The 21,357-nt window shown below is 48.5% G+C and overlaps 1 protein-coding gene across 3 annotated transcripts in view; it reads right to left on the bottom strand.

Moving 5' to 3' along the window:
• The window catches only part of LOC135915547 (uncharacterized), a 443,789-nt gene that overhangs the window by 63,012 nt on the left and 359,420 nt on the right, over positions 1 to 21,357 (bottom strand). For all 3 annotated transcript variants that reach the window (XM_065448668.2, XM_070523050.1, XM_065448667.2), the window contains exons 8-9: positions 16,756 to 16,936; positions 14,636 to 14,911 (exon numbers count right to left, since the gene is read on the bottom strand). In XM_065448668.2, the coding sequence (XP_065304740.1) occupies positions 14,636 to 14,911; positions 16,756 to 16,936 (457 nt within the window). The remainder of the gene's footprint in view (positions 1 to 14,635; positions 14,912 to 16,755; positions 16,937 to 21,357) is intronic.

Below are 21,357 nucleotides of genomic sequence, written 5' to 3'. Positions count from 1 at the left end.
CCACTACGCAGGAATTCAATCCCTGGCCACGGACGATCTGCGCAAGACCATCAGGGCCATTGTGCGCGAAGAACTGCGCAAGGTCCTGTCTTCGTCGCAGCCTCCAGTGGCCTCGATCGCCGACATAGTGGAAGAGGAGGCGCACCGATCGCTTGGAGTTCCGGAGGTGCAACCAGAATCACCACAGCCCCAGTCGAAAGCGATGACCTACGCCGCCGTCGCACGCCGTCAAAGTCCCCTCCGCGACCACGCCAGGGCCCTGTAACGCCGCAATTCCGTCGTCCACCGCCACCGCCACCAGAACGCCAACTCGTCGCCCAGCGCACCTACGCGAGAAAGACAGACATTTGGCGAGACCCCGGTCACCACCCTCTCTGCTATCACTGCGGAGAAGACGGCCATGTGTACCACCGATGCCCATAGCGCGACTAGTGACTGAGAGGGTTCGCTGTCAACGCGCCGCCTCCACAGCTTTTGGAGCGCCCACGTGACATCGCCGATTACCTAGCTGCCATGCAGTGGAAGTATCGACGTCCGTCCCGTTCGCCGTCACCAGGCCGCTACCTGTCGCCGCAGCGCCGTCTATACACTGGCCCAGCCCGGGGCCGCTGCGCGAGCCCCTATCCAGAAAACTAAAAGCAGCAACCGATGGAAGTGCGGTTGCTGTTCGTCGAACTGACGAAGATCCTCCGGCACAGACGAAGATGCCGAAGAAACTACCTCGACGCAATAACGACACGCCGCCGTCCCGGCGAAATTGGAAGCAAACAATACCACGACGAAAGACGATCTGACGACGTCCCATACAAGCCACAGGTCAACGCGACACAGCCTTGATCCGACGCCAAGACCTAACTGTAACGCAAGACAAAGAACCACAGACCTCGACGTGCTTCTCCACGGCCACGCAGTCGCCGCATTAGTCGACACCGGGGCCGATTACTCCGGCATGAGTGGACCCATCGCAGCCCAGTTGAAGAAAGTTAAGACTGCATAGTAAGGCCCATTGATTCTTACCGCTAGAGGACACCTCATCACGCCGACTGGAATCTGCACAGCAAGAACTACCATTTATGACCATATTTACCCTGGTTCCTTCGTTTTCCTGCAATGTGTTCACGAGACGTCATTCTCGGCATGTACATCCTGAACCAACACGGCGCAATCATCGACCTGAAGTCGATGTCAGTAATGCTGTCGGAAGATCAAGCGATACCGCCGGAAAGCCCTTGAGGTCACCACGCCTTGAGTGTGCTCGAAGATCAAGTGAGCATCCCACCTCGCTCCAGCATTGTTATTTCAGTCGGTACCGGAACGCCCGCTGACGTAGAAAGCGTCATAGAAGGCGACCAACGTCTACTACTCCACCATGAAATTCGCGTCGCAAGAGGGATCGCTCGACTGCGCGGTGGAAACACGAAAGTGTTCATGACAAACTTCAGCCAGGAGTTCAAGCACATCAGCAAGGGCATGACGATCGTATACATCGAAGAAATTTTGGAAACTAGCAATGCCTTTGTCCCCTCGGATTCAATCGCATCTACTCCGACGACCGTAGTTCCCGAGCCAAGCTTCGACATAAATCCAAGTCTCCTTGTGATTAAGCAGCAACACCACAGAAGTCTGCTTCGACGATACAGAGACTGCTTTTCGACGTCATCGAGGATTCGACAAACGCCAGTCGCAAAGCATCGCATAATAATCGAAGAGTGCGCTCGACCACTCCGGCACAACCCTTACCGAGTTTCCACGTGAGAACGTGACGCTATTAGACAACAATTCGACGAAATGCTCCGGGACGACATCATCTAGCCGTCGAAAAGCCCGTGGGCGTCTCCAGTAGTCCTGGTGAAAAAAAAAATGACGGAACCATACGTTTCTGCGTCGATTATCGTGGACTGAACAAAATCACGAAGAAAGACGTATACCCCCTCCCACGAATAGACGACACATTGGATCGACTCTGCACCGCTAAATAATTCTCATCGATTGACCTCAAGTCTGGCTACTGGCAAATGGAAATCGACGAATAGGGATCGCGGAAAAACCACCTTCATCACGCCAGACGGCCTCTATGAGTTCAAGGTTATGCCACTTGGACTGTGCTCGGCGCCTGCAACGTTCCAGCGCGTGATGCAGACGGTTTTAGCAGGATTGAAGTGGCACACCTGTCTCGTTTACTCGGATGACGTCGTCGTCTTCGCCGGAAATTTCGACGATCACCTTCAGCGGCTTGCGAGAGTATTAGAGGCCATCAAGTCATCAGGACTCACTCTGAAGCCGGAAAAGTGTCGCTTCGCTTACGATGAGCTTCCATTCCTAGGCCACGTCATCGGCAATTCTTGAGTACGCCCCGACCTGCAGAAGACAGCTGCCATCGCAAAGTTCCCGCAGCCAATCGACAAGAAGGCAGTGCGCAGATTCCTTGTCATGTGTCCCTACTATAGGCGGTTTGTCAAGGACTTTTAACGCATCGTGGAGCCGCTAACACATCTAACAAAATGTGATGTCGAGTTCAAGTGGGAAGCACCGCAGGCCGTTGCATTTCAAGAACTCAAACGACGCATGCAGTCGCCGCCGGTAGTTGCACACTTCGACGAGGACCCTGATACTGAAATCCAAACTGACGCCAGCTGCCTAGGCCTCGGTGCGGTCCTAGTCCAGAGGAAAGACTGGTTTGAACGGCTGATATCTTATGCTAGCCGGTCACTGTCAAAAGCGGTACGCAATTATTCGACGATTGAAAAGGAATGCCTCGCCATCATTTGGGCTACAGCTACCATACCGCGTTGTGTTGGCTAGCTAAATTAAAGGACCCCTCAGGGCGGCTAGCCTGGTGTAGCCTCAGGCTGCAAGAATATGACGTCACGGTAATATACGAGTCCGGACGAAAACACTCTGACGCCGAATGCTTATCACGCGCCCCCATCGATCCCGCGCCGCAAGACGACGAGGACGACGACGCCTTCCTTGGAATAATAAGGGCGGAAGACTTCACTAAACAGCAACGACCAGACCCGCAGCTAAAAGGCGTCGTCGAGTACTTGGAAGGGAACACCGACGTTGTCCCTAAGGCATTTAAGCGCGGGTTGTCTTCGCTCACGCTACAAGAAACCTGCTCGTGAAGAACTTCTCACCAGTCTGTGCCAGCTACGTTCTTGTTGTACCATCAGTGCTTCGTCCACATATACTGCACGTCCCTCACGACGATCCAACAGCTGGGCACCTCGGATTCTCCCGGACGCTGTCGAGGATACAGGAAAGGTACTACTGGCCTCGTTTGACCGCCGACGTCACCCGTTACGTCAAGACATGCCGAGACGGTCAGTGACGCAAGACACCACCGAGAAGGCCTGCAGGATTAGTACAGCCGATAAAACCTCCTCGTTGACCATTCCAGCTGATTGGGGTGGATTTGTTGGGACCGTTTCCAGCGTCAGCATCCGAAAATAAGTGGATCGTCGTGGCGACGGACTATCTCACCCGCTTCGCTGAAACTAAAGCTCTACCGAAAGGCAGCGCAGTCGAAGTGGTGAAAATTTTCGTCGAGAACATCTTGCTGTGACATGGTGCTCCAGAAGTCCTCATCACCGACAGAGGAACGGCTTTTAAAGCAGAGCTCGTGGAAGCCATTCTGCAATACAGCCAGACAAGTCACAGGAGGACAACTGCCTACCATTCGCAGAGGAGTGGTCTCACGGAGCGCCTGAACAAGACCCTCGCCGACATGCTAGCAATGTACGTCGACGTCGAGCACAAGACGTGGAAACTGCGTCATCGTAGGAACATCAGAGTCCTCGCTTTTCCCCCGCAAACGTTATTGAAGTGTCCGTTGATGGCATCAAATGTCTTGCGCTCGTCGATACAGGTGCTGCTGTATCCGTGAGTAGTGAGAAACATTGCCGTGAATTACGGAAAGTGACCATGATGCCTTCGGTACTATTGTTTAGAACAGCCAGTGCACAACAAGTTCAGCCAGTCGCTACATGCACTACCAGGGTGCTGACTCGAGACATTTTGTATTCGATTGATTTCTTTGTGTTAACTTGTTGCTCCCACGATGTGATACTTGGTTGGGATTTTCTGTCGCGCCATCACGCCGTCATTGACTCTGCACGTGCTGAGGTTCAGTTCTCCGTTCTGTGCGAATTTCCCTCTCACGACTTTCAAGTTCATGATGTTACCAGGATCTGTGTAGCTTCAGATGCTGATCTCCCCCCTCAAAACGCAGTATTCGTCCCTTTTTCATGCGCATCGCTTGCCGAAGCGACGGTAATGTTTTCATCCGCTGCCGTCTTCATCCGCCGCCATCCTATATGGTTGCTTTTCGCCCTCCTCACGGTTCACCATGGGGCTGCAGAAATACTGATTTCTAACCCAAATTCATACACTTTGGCTTTGCACTGTGGCGAGACTATTGGTACCATCCAGACTGTGGACGCTGACGTTATTGTGCATTGCCCTGTTCCCGACGACGTGGATACTGCCAACGTAACAGCACTGGCACCCCATGTGCCATCTAACCGAGTACCACCGGATGTTTTTTGTCACTTCATTGCCGATGACCTTGAGCCGACACAACATGAGTGGCTTATTACTCTTTTAAATGATTTTCACGCCTCTTTTGACTGCAACCAAGCATCATTAGGCCGTACAAGTACCGTCTCTCACCCCATTGATACGGGACATCACGCACCATTACGCCAGCGTCCGTACCGCGTTTCATCCACCGAGCGTCGTGTAATCGCCGAGCAAGTTGAAGACATGTTTGAACATGGTGTTATCAAGCCAACCTGCAGCCCTTGGTCGTCTCCTGTAGTACTCATTAAGAAAAAAGATGGCTCGATTCGTTTCTGTGTGAACTATCATCGCCTCGACAAGAATACACGAAAAGATATCTATCCTCTACCACGCATAGATGACGCCCTGGATTGTCTTCGTGGTGCCGAATTGTTTTATTTGGACTTACGATCGGGATATTGGCAAGTGCCAGTGGATGAATCCGACCGCTCGAAGACAGAGTTCATTACGCCAGATGGCCTGTATGAGTTTACAGCAATGCCCTTCGGCCTCTGCTATGCATCCGCAACATTCGAAACGATGATGGGCAATATTCTACGTGGCCTCAAATGGAACACGTCCTTGTGCTATTTAGACGACGTGGTAGTTTTCTCCCCTGATTTCACCACTCACCTCTCTCGTCAACGCGAAGTCCTTACTTGCCTAACCACCGCCGGCCTTCCACTTAACTTGAAAAAGTGCCGCTTCGGAACCCGCCAGCGGACCATACTTGGCCATGTCATGTCCAAAGACGGCGTCCTTCCCCACCCTGACAAACTTCGTGCTGTCGTAGAATTTCCGCGGCCGACTACAGTGAAAGAGCTCCTAAGTTTTGCCGGTGTTTGCTCTTATTTTCGACACTTTGTGCGCAATTTTGCCTGCATCATCGCTCCCCTGACGAAGCTCCTGGCTGGCCCTGGTGACCTTCGCGACTGGACTCCGGCATGTGACCACGCCTTCACCACTTTGCGTCGTCGGCTTACCTCACCGCCTGTTCTACGCCACTACGACCCGAGTGCACCGACTGAAGTTCATGCCGATGCCAGCGGCGTTGGTCTTGAGCCGTCCTTGCACAACGGAAGCCTGGCTTTCCAGAATATGTGGTTGCATATGCGAGTCGCGTTCTCACGAAGGCAGAAGCCAATATTTTGTCACTGAAAAAGAATGTTTGGCTATAGTTTGGGCCTTAAACAAATTTCGCCCTTACTTGTATGGCCGTCCGTTCGACGTTGTAACAGACCACTACGCGTTCTGCTGGCTTGCGTCACTGAAAGACCCGTCGGGGCGTCTTCGACGTTGGGCTCTTCGGCTCCATGAATTTGACATTCGCGTAATTTATCGATTCGGGCGCCAACATTCTGATGCAGATGCGCTCTCCCGTTCGCCCATGCCATCCGACGAAACGCCACCTTCATCCATAGAGTGCCCGGTTGCTACGCTTGCTGTTACTGACATGCCATCTGATCAGAAAAAAGATCCGTGGATTGCGTCCCTCATTGACATTCTTAGCAGTTCTTCAACGTCTACATGCCCTCGAGCCCTTCGTCGCCAAGGCACCCAATTCGTGCCATTCGCCATCTTGTACCACCGAAACTATCAGTCAGACGGTCGCAAATGGCTGCTAGTCATCCCTCGCCATTTGCGTTCCGACGTATGCACGTATTTCCATGCAGAACGACAACAAACTCATGCTGGCGTCCTGAAAACCTACGAGCGGCTCCGCCAGCGGTACTACTGGCGCGGCATGTGTTCTTATATCCGCAAATACATTCGGTCATGTGTAGCCTGTCAGCAACGCAAGACATCTTCTCATACGACAGGCCCTCTGCAACCTTTACCGTGTCCTGCACGTCCTTTTGATCTGGTTGGCATAGACCTTTATGGGTCTCTTCCATGCAGTGCTAACGGAAATTGTTGGATAATTGTCGCAGTAGACCACCTCACAAGATATGCTGAAACTGCTGCACTTGCTTCGGCTGCTGCTCGCGACGTCGCTGCATTCATCTTACGGCATTTCGTCTTACGGCACGGCGCACCGCGACAAGTGCTCAGTGACGGAGGCCGTGTCCGAAGTTATTAATGAGCTACTCGCCGCGTGCCGCACTATTCATCGCACCACTACGGCGTATCACCCACAGACTAACGGTCTAACGAAACGATTCAACCGCACTCTTGGGGACATGCTCACAATGTATGTGCAGAAAATTGTGCAGTACTGTTTAGATAACTACGTACCTACTCGCACTAAAAAAACAAAACGAAGAAACCCATGGATAAACCGAAAAATAATTCAGATGAAGCGCAGAATAAAAAGACTGCGCAAAAATAAAAGGTTCCCGATGGAAATATGGCGTGCAAAAGAAAACTTGAAGGCAGAGATGGCGCCGTCTAAAAAACATTTTTTAATAACACCCTCACTAACTTTTTGAAGAGCTCTCCACGGAAATTCTGGCTATTTTTTAAGGAAACGAATGAAGGAATTGAACAGATTGTAGAAGGAACGGAAGTAATTACGGAAAGGCCTGTTATCACTGACAGATTCAATCGATATTTCCAGTCAGTGTTCTGTACGGAACAGGATGACAACAAAGAATATGAATCGGCTCCTACATTGCCACTTCAAGTAGGTAATATTATTATTAACCGAGAAGGCATATTTGATCAGCTGCTCCTTCTGGACACGAAACAGTCATGTGGGCCTGACGGTATACCGAATGAATTTCTGCGAAGATTCGCGGAGTGGTTGTCGTATTACCTAGTAATTATATTTCAGAAGTCTTTAAAATGCCACTCGCTGCCTCAAGATTGTCGTAGAGCAATTGTGGTCCCAATTTTCAAAGGTGGCAATAGAAAAATGTTAAGCAATTATAGGCCTGTGTCTCTCACATCGGTGTGTTGTAAAATATTTGAGCATATAGTGGCAAAATACATCCGACAATTTCTGGAACAAAATGACTTATTATGTCCGTTTCAGCATGGATTCCGCAGTGGCCTTTCAACTGTAACGCAGTTGATCGAAACGATTCATGATTTCTGTGTTGCTATAGATGCCTGTGTACAAGTCGATGTTATATGCATAGATTTTGCTAAGGCTTTTGACAAAGTTTCACACCGTAAACTGCTCTACAAGCTTCGCAATTTCGGTCTTAGTGAGGGTGTTCTCGATTGGATAGGAGCGTATTTAACTGATCGCCAACAAGCAGTCCGAGTGGCAGATACTATTTCAGGAAATCGTCAGGTGTATTCGGGCGTGCCGCAGGGTTCCGTACTAGGGCCACTACTTTTTCTGCTATACATTGATGATATCTCAGCGGTTGTCCAATCACCTCTAAGAATTAAGCTTTTCGCAGTTGATTGCCTAATTTATTGTCCGGTAACATGCAGGGAAGATCAATTTAAACTCAACCAGTGCCTTCAAAACTTAAGCTCGTGGTGTCAAAAATGGGGTATGGAAATTAATTTAACAAAAACCACTTACACACACATAACAAAAAGAAAGGAAGTGTTCTCGTTCACATATAATATTGCTGATAATATACTGGTAAAAGTATGTAGCTTCAAATATTTGGGTATAACCATAACAGACAAATTGAACTGGCGTCCTCATGTTGAAAATATTTGTCAATCAACATTCAGGAAGTTGTGCTACTTGCAAAGAAAATTACGCCATGCGACGAAAGAAGTCAAGTTGATTGCTTACAAGACATATATCCGTCCGAGCCTAGAATACGCTGGTGCTGTGTGGAGCCCACATCAAAAGGTTTTAAAACATAAACTAGAACGAATTCAAAGAATGTCAGTTCGCTTTATCTGCTCTAAATATCGACGACGTGACTCGGTAACTGAAATGTTAAAAATATGTAACTTGGAACCACTGGAATCAAGAAGGCAGAAGCAGCGATTGAAATTGCTTTTTCAAATACTACACGCAGATGTGAAAAAAAAAACAAGGATGATTATCTGACGCTCTTTCACAAAAGGCTACCACGAACAACACGCAGTACATTCGTGCAACCAATATTAGCTCGAACAGACTTATTCCGCTTTTCTTTCTTTCCTGACGCTATTAAACTGTGGAATGAATTACCGAATGATGTGGTACAAAAAAAATGCTATGAGTGATTTTGAGGTTGGCCTTGACAAGTATTTCGCTCACACTGTATAGCTTATATTTGTTCCTTGCATGTAGCTGTGTGTTCTTTTTCTACAAATGTTCTACTACAAATGATCTTCAATATTTGTTCTATGTATTACTGACCCTCCCTGTAACGACCCTCAAGTGAGGGTAACAGTATGAATAAATAAATAAATAAATGTATGTCGCGTCTGATCATTCCAATTGGGACGATGTCCTCTCTTTTGTGACGTACGCATACAATACAGCCGTTCATGCTACCACAGGCTTCTCACCATTTTTCCTTCCTAATGGACGTGAACCATCCACTACCCTCGACACCGTACTACCATATCACCCAGATGCATCTGAATTCATCCCTCTTTCTGAAGCTGCTCGCCATGCTGGAGAGCGCCGCCAACTGGCTCGCTCCTTCACGCCGGATACCCAAGGAATCCACAAAGATCGCCATGACAACGATCAGCCCACACAATCCTTCGCCGTTGACTCTCACGTCTGGCTTCGGCTGCCCTTCCAAGCTCCAGGCCTTAGCCCAAAGCTCGCTCCGAAATATCAAGGACCGTACCGGATCGTCGCGTGTACTTCGCCTGCGAATTATGTCGTCGAACCAGTGACGCCATCTTCGGACAAACGCCGCCGTGGCCGCGAGACCGTTTGCGTCAGCCACCTGTGTATCATACTTGGCCACCACAGAAGCAGACGAGCTGATAGCAGCGCATCCTTCTTTCCCCTAACCCCTTCTGCGCATGCGGCACCCTCTCACACGAAGATATAAAAGCAACCACAATAAAGAGACAGCCAGTTTTTCGAAGCCCAACCACTGTGTGTGTCGACTTGCTCAGAGGCGTACGATACATGGTGTCAGAAGTGGCCGCAGCCACGTGGCAGGAAGCAAGCCATGGACGCCTTAAAACTGCCCTGCCCACTACAGTTGACCGGTAATGTCAGAAGGAACTGGGAACTCTTCAAGCAAAGACTGGACCTATTCCTGACGGCTACCTCGACAGACCATCCCAAGACAGAAGCGGTCAAGGCGGCCATCCTCCTGAGCGCCGCGGGTGACGAAGCGCTTGAGGTCTACAACAACTTCACATTCGCCGAAGGTGAGCTCAAGGATGACTACCAGACACTAGTGCGGAAGTTTGACGCATACTTTATTGAGCAAGGAAACGAGGTTTACGAACGGCATTTGTTCCGTATGCGAGTCCAAGATGAAGGAGAGCGATTCGAGCGGTTTGTACGTGACCTGAGGACACAAGCCAAACTTTGTAATTTCGGGACCCTTGAAGAGTCTCTGATTAGGGACCAGATTGTATTCGGGACTAATGACAAGACTGTCCGAGAGAAAATGTTGCGGGACAAAACCTTGACTCTACAAAAAGCCGAGAACATATTCAAAGCAGCTGAAGCGGCGGCACAACAAAATGCTGCATGGGTCAACGAGCGCGTGCAAGTAGACTCCACTCGCCGATATGAACGCGGTAAAGAACAAAAAGGCCGGTGCAAGCAGTGTGGTCGAGCGCAAACGCCACGGCAATGCCCAGCCTACGGAAAAACTTGCTACGCATGTAAAAAGCAGAATCACTTTTCATCGTGCTGCAAGAACCCGCAAGTTCATGGCATTCAGGAAGATCGTGAAGACGGCTTTGATGTCCTTGACGTCAGCATCTGTGGCGTAAGCACAAAACCAGGGAAAGACTGGACAGTGCGTGGCAAGGTCTCTGGTCACGAGATAGAATTGAAAGTCGATACTGGTTCCCAAGCCAACTTGATTCCGCTTAGCATTTTTCAGCGCATCTCGAAAGTGAACACGTTGCGCAAGAGCGCAGCAGTGCTGACTGCCTACAACGGCTCCGAGATCAAGCATCTCGGTGTAGCAACTAAAGCACTAGATATGAACGGTACCACGAGAGATACTGCCTTCTTTATCGTCAAGAAAGGACGCCAAGCGATCATTGGCCTGAGTACATGCATCGAGTTCGGCATTGTCCCAGCAAACATAGACTCAGTCAGGCGAAGTGGAAAAGCAGGGCCAGAAACAGAATTTGCACATCTTTTTCATGGAACGGGCTGCGTACAAAGAACGTACAAAATGGTTCTGCGACCAGACGCGGTTCCAGTCGTACAACCTGCTCGGAAAGTACCTTTGGCACTGAAGCAACCATTGCGTGACGAGCTGGCACGCATGGAAGAGGCGTCCATAATCGTCAAAGTAGAAGAACCCACCGAATGGGTAAGCCCTCTGGTTGTGGTAAGAAAAAAGAACGGCACTCTCCGAGTATGCATGGTCCCTAGAGAAGTAAACAAAAATATATTACGTGAGCACTACCCGATGCCTACCCGCGAAGATATAGAAAGTGAGCTTTCAGGTGCTCGATTTTTTTCGCGACTAGATGCCAACTCTGGTTTTCATCAGATACCCCTTGATGAAGCTACATCACGCGTCTGCACGTTTGCGACTCCCTTCGGGCGCTATCGGTTCCTAAGGCTACCGTTCGGCATTTCGTCTGCCAGTGAGATCCTTCAAAAGACACTGACTGAGATCTTTGAAAGTATCCTAGGAGTACGCGTTTACGTCCACGACGTCCTCATTTGGGGTGCTGACAAAACCCAGCATGACAAACGTTTGCGTGCCGCGCTAGAAAAGGCAGAAAAAGCAGGGTTCACGTTTAATCCTGAAAAATGTGCGTTTGGTATGAAGGAGATAATATTTCTAGGTGACATAATCAATGAAGGTGGCGTGCGCCCAAGCCCAGAGTTGATTGAAGGCATCCGAGCCATGCCCGCGCCGGAAGACAAAAATGCCGTGAGAAGAATGATGGGTGTCGTCAACTATTTCCGAAAGTATGTACCCGGCTTAAGCGATAAAACGGCGTTGCTGCGAAGCCTCGTCAAGGATGATACGGTTTTTGAGTGGACTACCGCCCATCGGCGCGAGTGGCAAGACGTCTGCGAGGCATTAACATCGCCGCCGCTCCTGGCGTTTTTTGATGAAACTAAAGAAACAAAGATCTCGGCAGACGCGTCAGACATCGGAATCGGCGCGTCGCTATTGCAAAAACACCAGAATGAATGGCGCCCAGTGATGTACGCCTCGCGAACGCTAACTGATAGCGAAACGCGATACTCACAAATCGAGAAAGAAACGCTTGGCATAGTGTTCGCCTGCGAAAAATTTCACCAGTTTACTTATGGCCGCAAGATCCTCATAGAGACGGACCACCGACCGTTGTTGGCCATCGCAAAAAAATACATCGGAGAAATGCCTCCCCGGCTACAGCGTTTCTTTGTTCGCCTTCTAAAATACAATTATGACTTGCAGTTCGTTCCTGGAAAGGACCTGCTCCTGGCTCACATGCTCTCCAGTGTGCCCTCCCTTTCGCCAAACCCGGAAGCAATGGAGGACATCGAGGTCCATGCAGTTCGTCTAGTCTCGTGCATGGTAACCCCATCGACGAAAAGTCGCCTTCAGGACGAGACACTATCGGATCCCTATCTGAGTGCTGTAATGCATCAACTGTCGCGTGGAACAACGGTTCAAGGGGAATTACGTCCGTTTACGGCTGAGCTATCTGTCATTGACGGGATACTACTGAAAGGATGCAAAATTGTCATACCCAAGTCCATGAGGAGCGAAATGCTAACAAAGGTACACGCAGGTCATCTGGGTATGAATAAGTGCAAGGCAAGAGCGCGCGCTCTTATTTTTTGGCCTGGACTAGACAGCAGCATTGAATCAATGATTCGTTCGTGCAACGCATGCCAAAAATATGCATACAAGCAGCAGTCCGAGCCCCTTATTTTGCACCCGACACCTAGTATGCCGTGGTACAGAGTAGGCATCGACATATTCCATTTCGCCGGGGAAGAGCATCTAGTAGTGTTCGATGCGCACTCCAATTTTCCTGAAGTGGAAAAGTTATCTACAATGACGGCCCATGAGGTGGTACAAAAAACATCCGCGATATTCGCGCGCTACGGGATCCCTGTGCAAGTACTTACAGATAATGGGCCTCAATTTGCATCCAAAGAGTTCGCAGACTTCGCAAGGCGATATGATTTTGAGCACATAACATCAAGCCCGCGATTTCCGAGATCAAATGGACTTGCTGAAAAGGGAGTACAGATAGTTAAGCGCATTATGAAAAAGACCACTGAATCTTGCGACGACTTTTGGTTAGGACTCTTGTCTTATCGCGTGTCTGTACTAGAGGATGGCCATTCACCTGCCCAACTGTTACAGGGACGGCGCCTGCGCACCAACGTTCCGGAATACAGCACTGAGCTAGGATGCCCAATAGTCAAGCATCAACAGGGGGCCATGGGCAAAGTGCTGCACCCTTTGCAGCAAGGAGACACGGTACGCATACTGGATGACAACTGGTCACGTAAGGCAAGAGTGCTTCAAGAAGCGGCTCCCCGGTCCCACATCGTGGAGACAGAGGATGGAAGGCTTCTAAGGCGGAACAGACAACACCTGCTGCAAACGCGGGAAAAATACCGCAGGGTAGACGAAGATGACAACTGCAACGCTGAAAATAGTAGCTTACAAAACGAAAGACAGGAGCCTCCAGAACAAGGCCAAAGTGCACCCGGGTTAACTGATCATCCGCAAGCCAACATACAGGTCTTCCCCAAAGTGGAGACATCGGAAGCAGAGCCCCGCAGGTCGACCCGTCAGCGCAACAAGCCTCAACGGCTGCAATACGAAGCGAATTTCCGGCAAGTCTCCTAGTTTGTTTTTTTTTCTTGCCTTGTGGTCATAGTCTTTTTTTTTCGTTAAGGGAAAGGAGATGTATCATACTTGGCCACCACAGAAGCAGACGAGCTGATAGCAGCGCATCCTTCTTTCCCCTAACCCCTTCTGCGCATGCGGCACCCTCTCACACGAAGATATAAAAGCAACCACAATAAAGAGACAGCCAGTTTTTCGAAGCCCAACCACAGTGTGTGTCGACTTGCTCAGAGGCGCACGATACAACCTGAAGCCGTACCAAGACCCCCTTATCGTATCATTACTTTAGGTCGCCACGATGGCTCCTCTTCGCCGCGGGGGAAGTTGTAGTGGGTAATATGCATGTGGCACAGTGCGGACTGCCACCGCTGCGGCGCGAGACCCGAGCTCGGGCTGTTGACGCGAAGCGCTAGGACTCGTGATCTAGAGCTACATGCGATCCCTCGAACGAGCTGCAATAAACCCCTATTTCAATATATATAACAAGAGAATGGGCTAACCAAGGGGCCCGAATTTTATTAGTCATGTCATAAGAAGCCAACAAACACTGACACCAAGTACAGCATAGGGGATATCACTTGTGCTTAATAAATAAAATAAAGAAAGGATAAATTAAGGTAAATTACTGTGGATGAAAAAACAACTTTCCGCAGGTGGGAACCGAACCCACAACCTTCGCATTTCGCGTGCGATGCTCTACCAATTGAGCTACCCCGGCGCTGTTTCCCCATCCACTTTTCTTGAGTATTTATGTGTCCTAGTAGAGCCCTGGGAGTGTTAGCCACCGCCACCACTTACAGACCTTGGCGGCGGACGTGGGACGTCCTTTTCCACGCAGGCGTCACGAGAACGTGATCTTTTTGGGTGAATGCAACTGGTCAATAAATCCACACATGCTACTTGAAGGCATCAATGTTGCCGGAATCGAGACCCGTCTCTGGGTCTACTGGTTCTACTGGGTCAACTTCTTTTCCTGGCAGACCAGCCAAGCAACAAGCCAAATATTAGATTGGGTCGCATAATATGCCACCGATTTTCGATTTGGACCAAAATCAAAGCAGCGATAAGCCAAAAATAGAATTTAGCGTGGCATTTTTTGCAAACAATTTATTTTGACTGCGGAAAAGGTTGCTAAAAAATATCTCTTCTCTCCTGCGTTGCCCTTCAGATTACGTTTCGAAGGATCGCGGAACCCTGGAACGCACCTGAGCGTTGAGGATGTTCTCTCGGTGTAAGAGAACCGAATGACTGACGGGCGGGTTCGGACAGAGCACGATGTCGTCCACGAGCAGGAAGTTGGTGGTGCAATTGCTTGAGGGCGCATGGAAGCCCTCCAGCCGGAACGATACGTCGTGGTTGGAGAGCACGGGCGCCTGCCAGCGGCAGTAGAGAGGACCACCGGCGCCAAGCACCTCTTCCGAGAAGCCGGATTTCTGGCTGCTCCGATAAGGTTGATGCACGGCAGGGAACCGCAGAGAACCCTGCGGATAATACATTGGCTCATATGCTGCTTCTCGTGTCTCTTAATTACAGTCGCGAAGGCCTTGAATGGGTGGTTTAGCAGAAGAGATTGACATAGAAGGACTGAGTGTTGGGTGAGTTCGTATTCCACACTGACAAAGATAGTGCGATAAAATGAGGACGAGAAAGAAACGAGGCACCAGTGTGGTCTAGCAATGATGTATTATGAGGAACGCCAATATATAGCACAACGCAAACACGTGTAAAATGCCTAAAAATTAGCGGACAACTTATCTCTAACTTATGCAGCAGTACTTATTCGCAGCACTAGAGCGAAAGGTTAAAGGCACTACACAAGAGTGACATGACCGCAGTGTGAAGCGCTATGACACTCTCTTTGTGTTCGGGAAGGGCGTGTTGTATCACATTCCCCCGTGGTGCGGGAAGTGGTACATCGGCCGACGAGATACCAAAACCAGGAAAGTGACCACTGAGCTTCTTTTAAAGGACAGCTGTAATATAATTTATAGCTACAGAACAAAAAACGCAAATGCAAGCCGTGGCTGTCCGGAACGAAGGCATTGTCAAGGCGCAAATACAACACTGTGAAGAAGATTGCCGAAGCGTTCTTTGTTCACAATCACAGTGACATGCGTATTGCGAGACATTCTGTGATGCTGCAATAAGTTATAGGTTGATTACTTGGCCGCTAATTTTCAAGCTTCTTACACCTGGTTATGCTGTCCTATATATTCGCGTTTCAAGCAATAAGCCACCCTTTGCTGGTATTCCTTTCTGTCGTGTTTTTTTTTCTCTTTTTTATCGCGGATTTCTTCATCAGCAGAGATTGACAGATCTCTCAAATGATTAGCCTCAACAGTATTCTTGTTGTAAGCAAGGCAGTTTTTTGTCTCTATAAACTTGTAAACATTTGCTTACTAAATTAGCAATCATGGTGTCACGCGTGCACAGACAAATACGAACAACTCCTACACGATAAGCGCGTAAACTCGCCGACAACGCGCTGCCGTGAGGAAGTGCGGTAGCAACAGCGAATGAACTAATATTCGTGCTGCCTCTGGCTTAAACGCCAACTAAGCGGCGAGAACACAGCGCACATGAAGCTAGGATCCCTCGGAGCACCCAGACTGTGTACTCATTGCTGATTGTTTTCAAGATAATGCCCGCGCGGCTGACTACTCATCGCACATCGTTTCCAAGATGGGGCCCGCGCGGTCGTCGTGCCCTACGCAGCCGCCGCCGGAGGTACCCCCTCTCGCGCCTTGCGCGCGGTGGGAGACCAGCCTGCTTCGTCCCCGCCTTCTTCCCGTGCGCGCGCAAGAACAAGCCCCCGTCCTCGTCGAGCACTCGCAGTGCGCTCACTCGCACCTACAGCATACAGTGTGCCACACGGTGTTATCCCACTTTGATTTCGTACAAGATATCATGGCGACGGCGTCGTCGACAGTGGAAATGTTCATGTAGTGTCCTTATAATTTCTATCGCAATAAACATGCCGGTCTAACTAAGGGAACAGCCATAAGAATAAAGGCGCGAAGACGGCACACGGGGGTTATGACGAAGGACACAGTGTCATCTATCGTTAGACACTTTTCCATCTTCTAGCTTCTTTTTTACGATGAACACTCTCCCACTTGCACACGTGTGCAATGGGCTGTAGCGCTTTTTTTCCTGAGAAACATTTACGCATTCCCTTGCTACAGGTCCTGCTACAGGTCGGGTGGATGAATTTTTTCTTCTGATTAGAGTACTTTACTGGATTATGATACAGGCAGTAAAAAGTTACCGATGGCAGAAATATCCTTACACGCACATGAATGGAAGACTCGAGAATGACACGTACCTGCAAATCAAGCTCCAGACGCTCTGCACCGCAGCGGGTGTCCGAGTAGAAGGTGAATGAAACCTCCAGCAGGCGATCCTTGAGCGCAGTCGCGCTCAGCCGCTTCCACTCTGGCGTTGGCCGCAGGTGTAACGACAGCTGCAGCATGGGTCCCGTGGACACTAGGCGGTGCGTCCGGTATCTGCCATGAAAGGGTAACCAGTTAAGCCTGCAGTCATGAACTCATGCATTCGCACTTTGCTCTAGTGCCATTTTTCTAGATCACTCACGAATTACTCATACGAATCAAAACTTATTCAAGCAAAGAGCAAACAAAGGTTCGAATAAAAAAGTCATAGTTTCACATGCTTTGTATATGTTCCCTAAATGCCCTAAACTTATGTGAATCCATTGTTCCAAGATCATCCACCAACATCTGCCGTCTTCTGTTGCCATGGTAATGAGTTCATCAAAATCATCGAATGATCATGGCATTATGATCTATTGCTGCTAATAGTCTAGAATTTCAGTTATGGAGAATCGAAACACAATGTTTAATTTACTGTTTTTATTTGTAGTTCTTAAGTGAAATATTTAGCTCGGGGCCAACTTTTATGTCACCACTAGAAATATATGTGGTTAAATATATATATATAGAAAAGAAAGTGGTTTTGGCACGTAAAACCCCATATATTATTAGAAATATATGTGAAGCGCAGAAATAGTTTTTATTAAACAACCGCTGGACATAATATAAACAATTTTTCTGGCATTTCCCAAACAAAGTTAAATTATGGTCATTGATGCAAGCAGAGCTTTAATGTACGGCCTGAATATTTTTACCACTCAGGCAATAACACTCATACCTCTGTAACACTCTTACTCATTCTTTGCATTACAGTTTTACTAAAATTGCTGGAAATTTGGTGTCCTCAAAAAAAAAAATAGAAGCACGAACTTTGCAAATCCTGAATTCTGCACCAAAAACAGTTATCGCCACTTTTCTGACAGCATCTGTAAAAACATGCAAAGATGAAAAATTGGAGACCTACATTCGAAGCTCACTTGAATTTCCTACCATGTTTACGAATGTTTGCCAAGTATACTATACAAGTAATATTGGCGCATGTGAGAGCCATGAATCACGAAAAAAATTTGTCCAATTTATATGTACTATATGAAAGTGGAAAGTTGGGCGAGTTGGTATACATTCATAATGGCAACAGCGCTAACAAGACGACGACGAAGTGAAAGGTCTTGATCGCGCTGTTACCATTATGAATTATATGAACTATTATTTACCATTTACTGAATACTGATATCGCATTCCTATGTTAATACTTGTCAACTTATTAGTTTCATTTTGAAAATTTTTCAATTTTCATTAAGTTTTATTTCAAATAATTGACCTGAATTGAATATCCGCTAGCTGCAGTAGACACTACATTTTAACTATTTCTAACTGAGATTAATCTCATTAAATCACAAGAGTTTTGGCCGAGAAAAGCGATTTCTCATTTCCTATGTCTTTACATAGGGTCCTCTCGCCTAAAATTTGGTCCTGAATTCTATGCATAAACACGTACATGACACACGTGAACTTTACAACTGATAACATCTTTTGGAAGCCGGAGGGGGGGGGGGGGAGTAGTGCGCATTTTTTAAAGCTTGTCACGAGCGCACATATTTCGGTAACGAAGATTTAACTTTTGACGTACCACATTGGAGCAGCAGCAGATTTGGAGCTGCAAATACTGACAAGCAGCAAGCTATTTCTAGATCACAGCGACTTTCACAGTGACCTCGCTCTAGCGAATTCGACATGCTTTAAGAATTTGTTTGAATAAGCTTACTTGAAGCAAGTATCCCTCTAGCATCGTTTTACCACCAGAACACTTGCAATAGAAGGTAGTATGCGTTTGAGGGGGTCATAGCACCGTACAGAATCCCGAAAAGGAATTTTTGTTTTGTAATACTTGAGGCGAAATTAATAAATTGCGGAACGGCCACTAGTTCCAATACATTGCGATAAAATCGGGAGAGTTGGCTGGTCTGAAAAACAGTATCGCTGTACGCTATAGTAAATTAGCCTTTGCTATAAAAGTCACTTCGCATTAACCATTTAGATAACTTAGCTGACAACGCCCACATGCATACATCAATGCTAAAGCATAAGCTATCTCTTATTACAACCATATCGATGTGTACAATGCATGATTTCGTAATCCGTCAGGGCCGTCACGGCCGCGGAATTGCCTCCCTTGTCACGGGACTCTCTACGTCACGTGGGAGCACTGTTTCTCATTCCGCGCTCGGCCAACCTCAACCCCACAACTTCTCTATCCAGCAGATATCTTTTACCCATTGGGAATGTGCCGTTTATATCGATATAATGTTGTCGTATTAAAACCGTTCGAAAGAAGCATACTTTCCAGTGGCACTAACGACGGCCCGTCCAACCCTTTCACCACGGCAGTGGTAAGAGCCCCGTATCGCAGTGAATCCGGCGTCAGTGTTCCGAACTATGCAAACCCTTCCACGCCGATCCTTCGTGTAGCCCAGGTAAGTTATTTACCTATTGAATTTCACAAAGCACGTCAAAAATATTGTAACATACGACTTAAAACCTATAGAAATGGTGGTGTGGAACTGTAATTTGGATATACGAGAAAAAACATATCTGTTAGGCCGAAACATGAACAAGCCCTTTTTCCAGCGTTTATACTATTCATAAAACAGAGCGCGGAAATATCGGAGACCGCGGAGTGGCACGCCCGGTTCCATGCAACACCACCAAATGGAGCTCGTCTCCGCCGCACTTCAAGAAGAATTTGTGGCAAATGGACGTGCTTTTCGGGGCTCCGTGGCGACGACGAAATCATAAGTTTTTGTGTATGCTTTTAGCTTGCTTCCGCTTTGGATTTGCGTTTTTTTTTAGCCTTTAAATAGTAATCGCGCGGTTTTGTTTTTTTGTCTCTGTCTGTTTTTAATGGGCGCACGTATGTTTCTTGTACACTTGGTTTTGCGGGATAGTAGAGTGTCCTTTCACGTCATGTGCTTCAACACGTGCCCGGTGGGACTTGAGTCATTGTAGACTTTAAATGGTAGCTTGGTGCTGGCAAGACTAATAGCTATTAGTGGTACTACTGAGTGTGTTTTGTAGGAAAGTGAGGGCGTGGTCGCGTGGCTGAGCGCGTGCGAGAGCGTGTCATATCTTGGGACTCTGCGGCATTGAGTGCTTTTCCAACATTGGTGAGAGTTCTTTTGCGAATTTTGAGGATTTGGATCCTCTGCGCATAGGTTTTCGTTAGAAGGCACGAGCTCTGCATTATTATAGTAATATATTATTTGCATTAGAAAAAGCCGTGCAATACATGGCAAAATAGCTGGTAAAGCGGCCAGGGTGTGGAGGGACCCTCAAGGCAGATGAGCGGATGAATGAGAATGGAAAGGGAATCAAGTCAATCGGCACACACTGCGACGTCGTTGCTAGGCTGAAGACAATGGAAGCTTTCTAGTAAGAGCTTGTCAAATAGGTTGAAGAGCTTAAAAATGAGCTTAATAGGCAGCTTGTTGCACGGAAGGCTCATTTTCCATATCGCCTCATTAGCAGCCACTAAGGCTTTTTGTACGTGACTGTCGCGTGCAGGCACGTCCGGCACCATTCACACCACGATCTGCAGCTGAAAGGATAGCGGGCGCAAATCGTCCACCCCCTTCGCCAAGTGCTGGACTAGTAATGTGCCTTCCCTGTTTTGGGCGTCATTTAACTCACCAGCCACTATGACAAGGTTGCGCCCGTGGGAATTTTCCCGGAGCTTTGATTTTGCTCGCTCCATTACACAACCCAATGTACGCCCTGAAATGTCCCTACCGCTACTCTTTTAACGCACTTCACCCTCGCCAAAAGTGCTCCTGAGCACCTAGCCAGGTTTGAGTCAGCAGCGATATTCAGCACTCCACTTTCTACTACCTCTCCCTGCTTACTCTTGCCCTTTTAGGCGTCATTCGGATTCGACAAGGGGCACTGTCCCCTGCGCTCCTCCTTTTTTCAGTCGCGGCCTCAAGGGAGGTGCCGCTCTTTCCACCTAACCCCTTGCCACGTTGAACGCATTCCACGTACCTTGCTGGCACTCCCTCTCCTCTCACGTTCCATTATCACGAGCATTTTCACTTAAAATGGCGGCCCTGTTCAGCTTTTGCTCGGTTGCTGCAAGTCCTTTTTACACTGCTGCTTCTATCGGCGGATTGGGGAAGCACCGCCCGACTGCCACCCATCAAGCACAAAACCGACTGCCTCGTGTCCTCGACTCCTATTACCTTGCGTCGTGGGAACCATCGTCACGCAATCCCGCGCAGGTGATGCTGCCACGTATCGCCACGACGACAAGTCAAGTATAAGCGGTCTCAGCGGCAAATGCCAAACGGGATGTGCGGCCAGTTTCACAGCGCTAAAACTGCTGCTTTCGCTCATTGTAGGAAACCTGCGTGTGACCCCGTCAAACATCCGTCAGTCGCTGCTACTATCGGCTGATTGCGGAAGCACCGGCCGACAGCCACCCATCAAGCAGAAAACTTACGGCCTCGTGTCCTCGACTCATATTACCCTGCGTCGTGGGAGCC

This window comes from Dermacentor albipictus, chromosome 8 (assembly GCF_038994185.2).
Source record: "Dermacentor albipictus isolate Rhodes 1998 colony chromosome 8, USDA_Dalb.pri_finalv2, whole genome shotgun sequence".
NCBI lineage: Eukaryota > Metazoa > Arthropoda > Arachnida > Ixodida > Ixodidae > Dermacentor > Dermacentor albipictus.
This window is presented reverse-complemented; position numbering and strand designations above follow the sequence as displayed.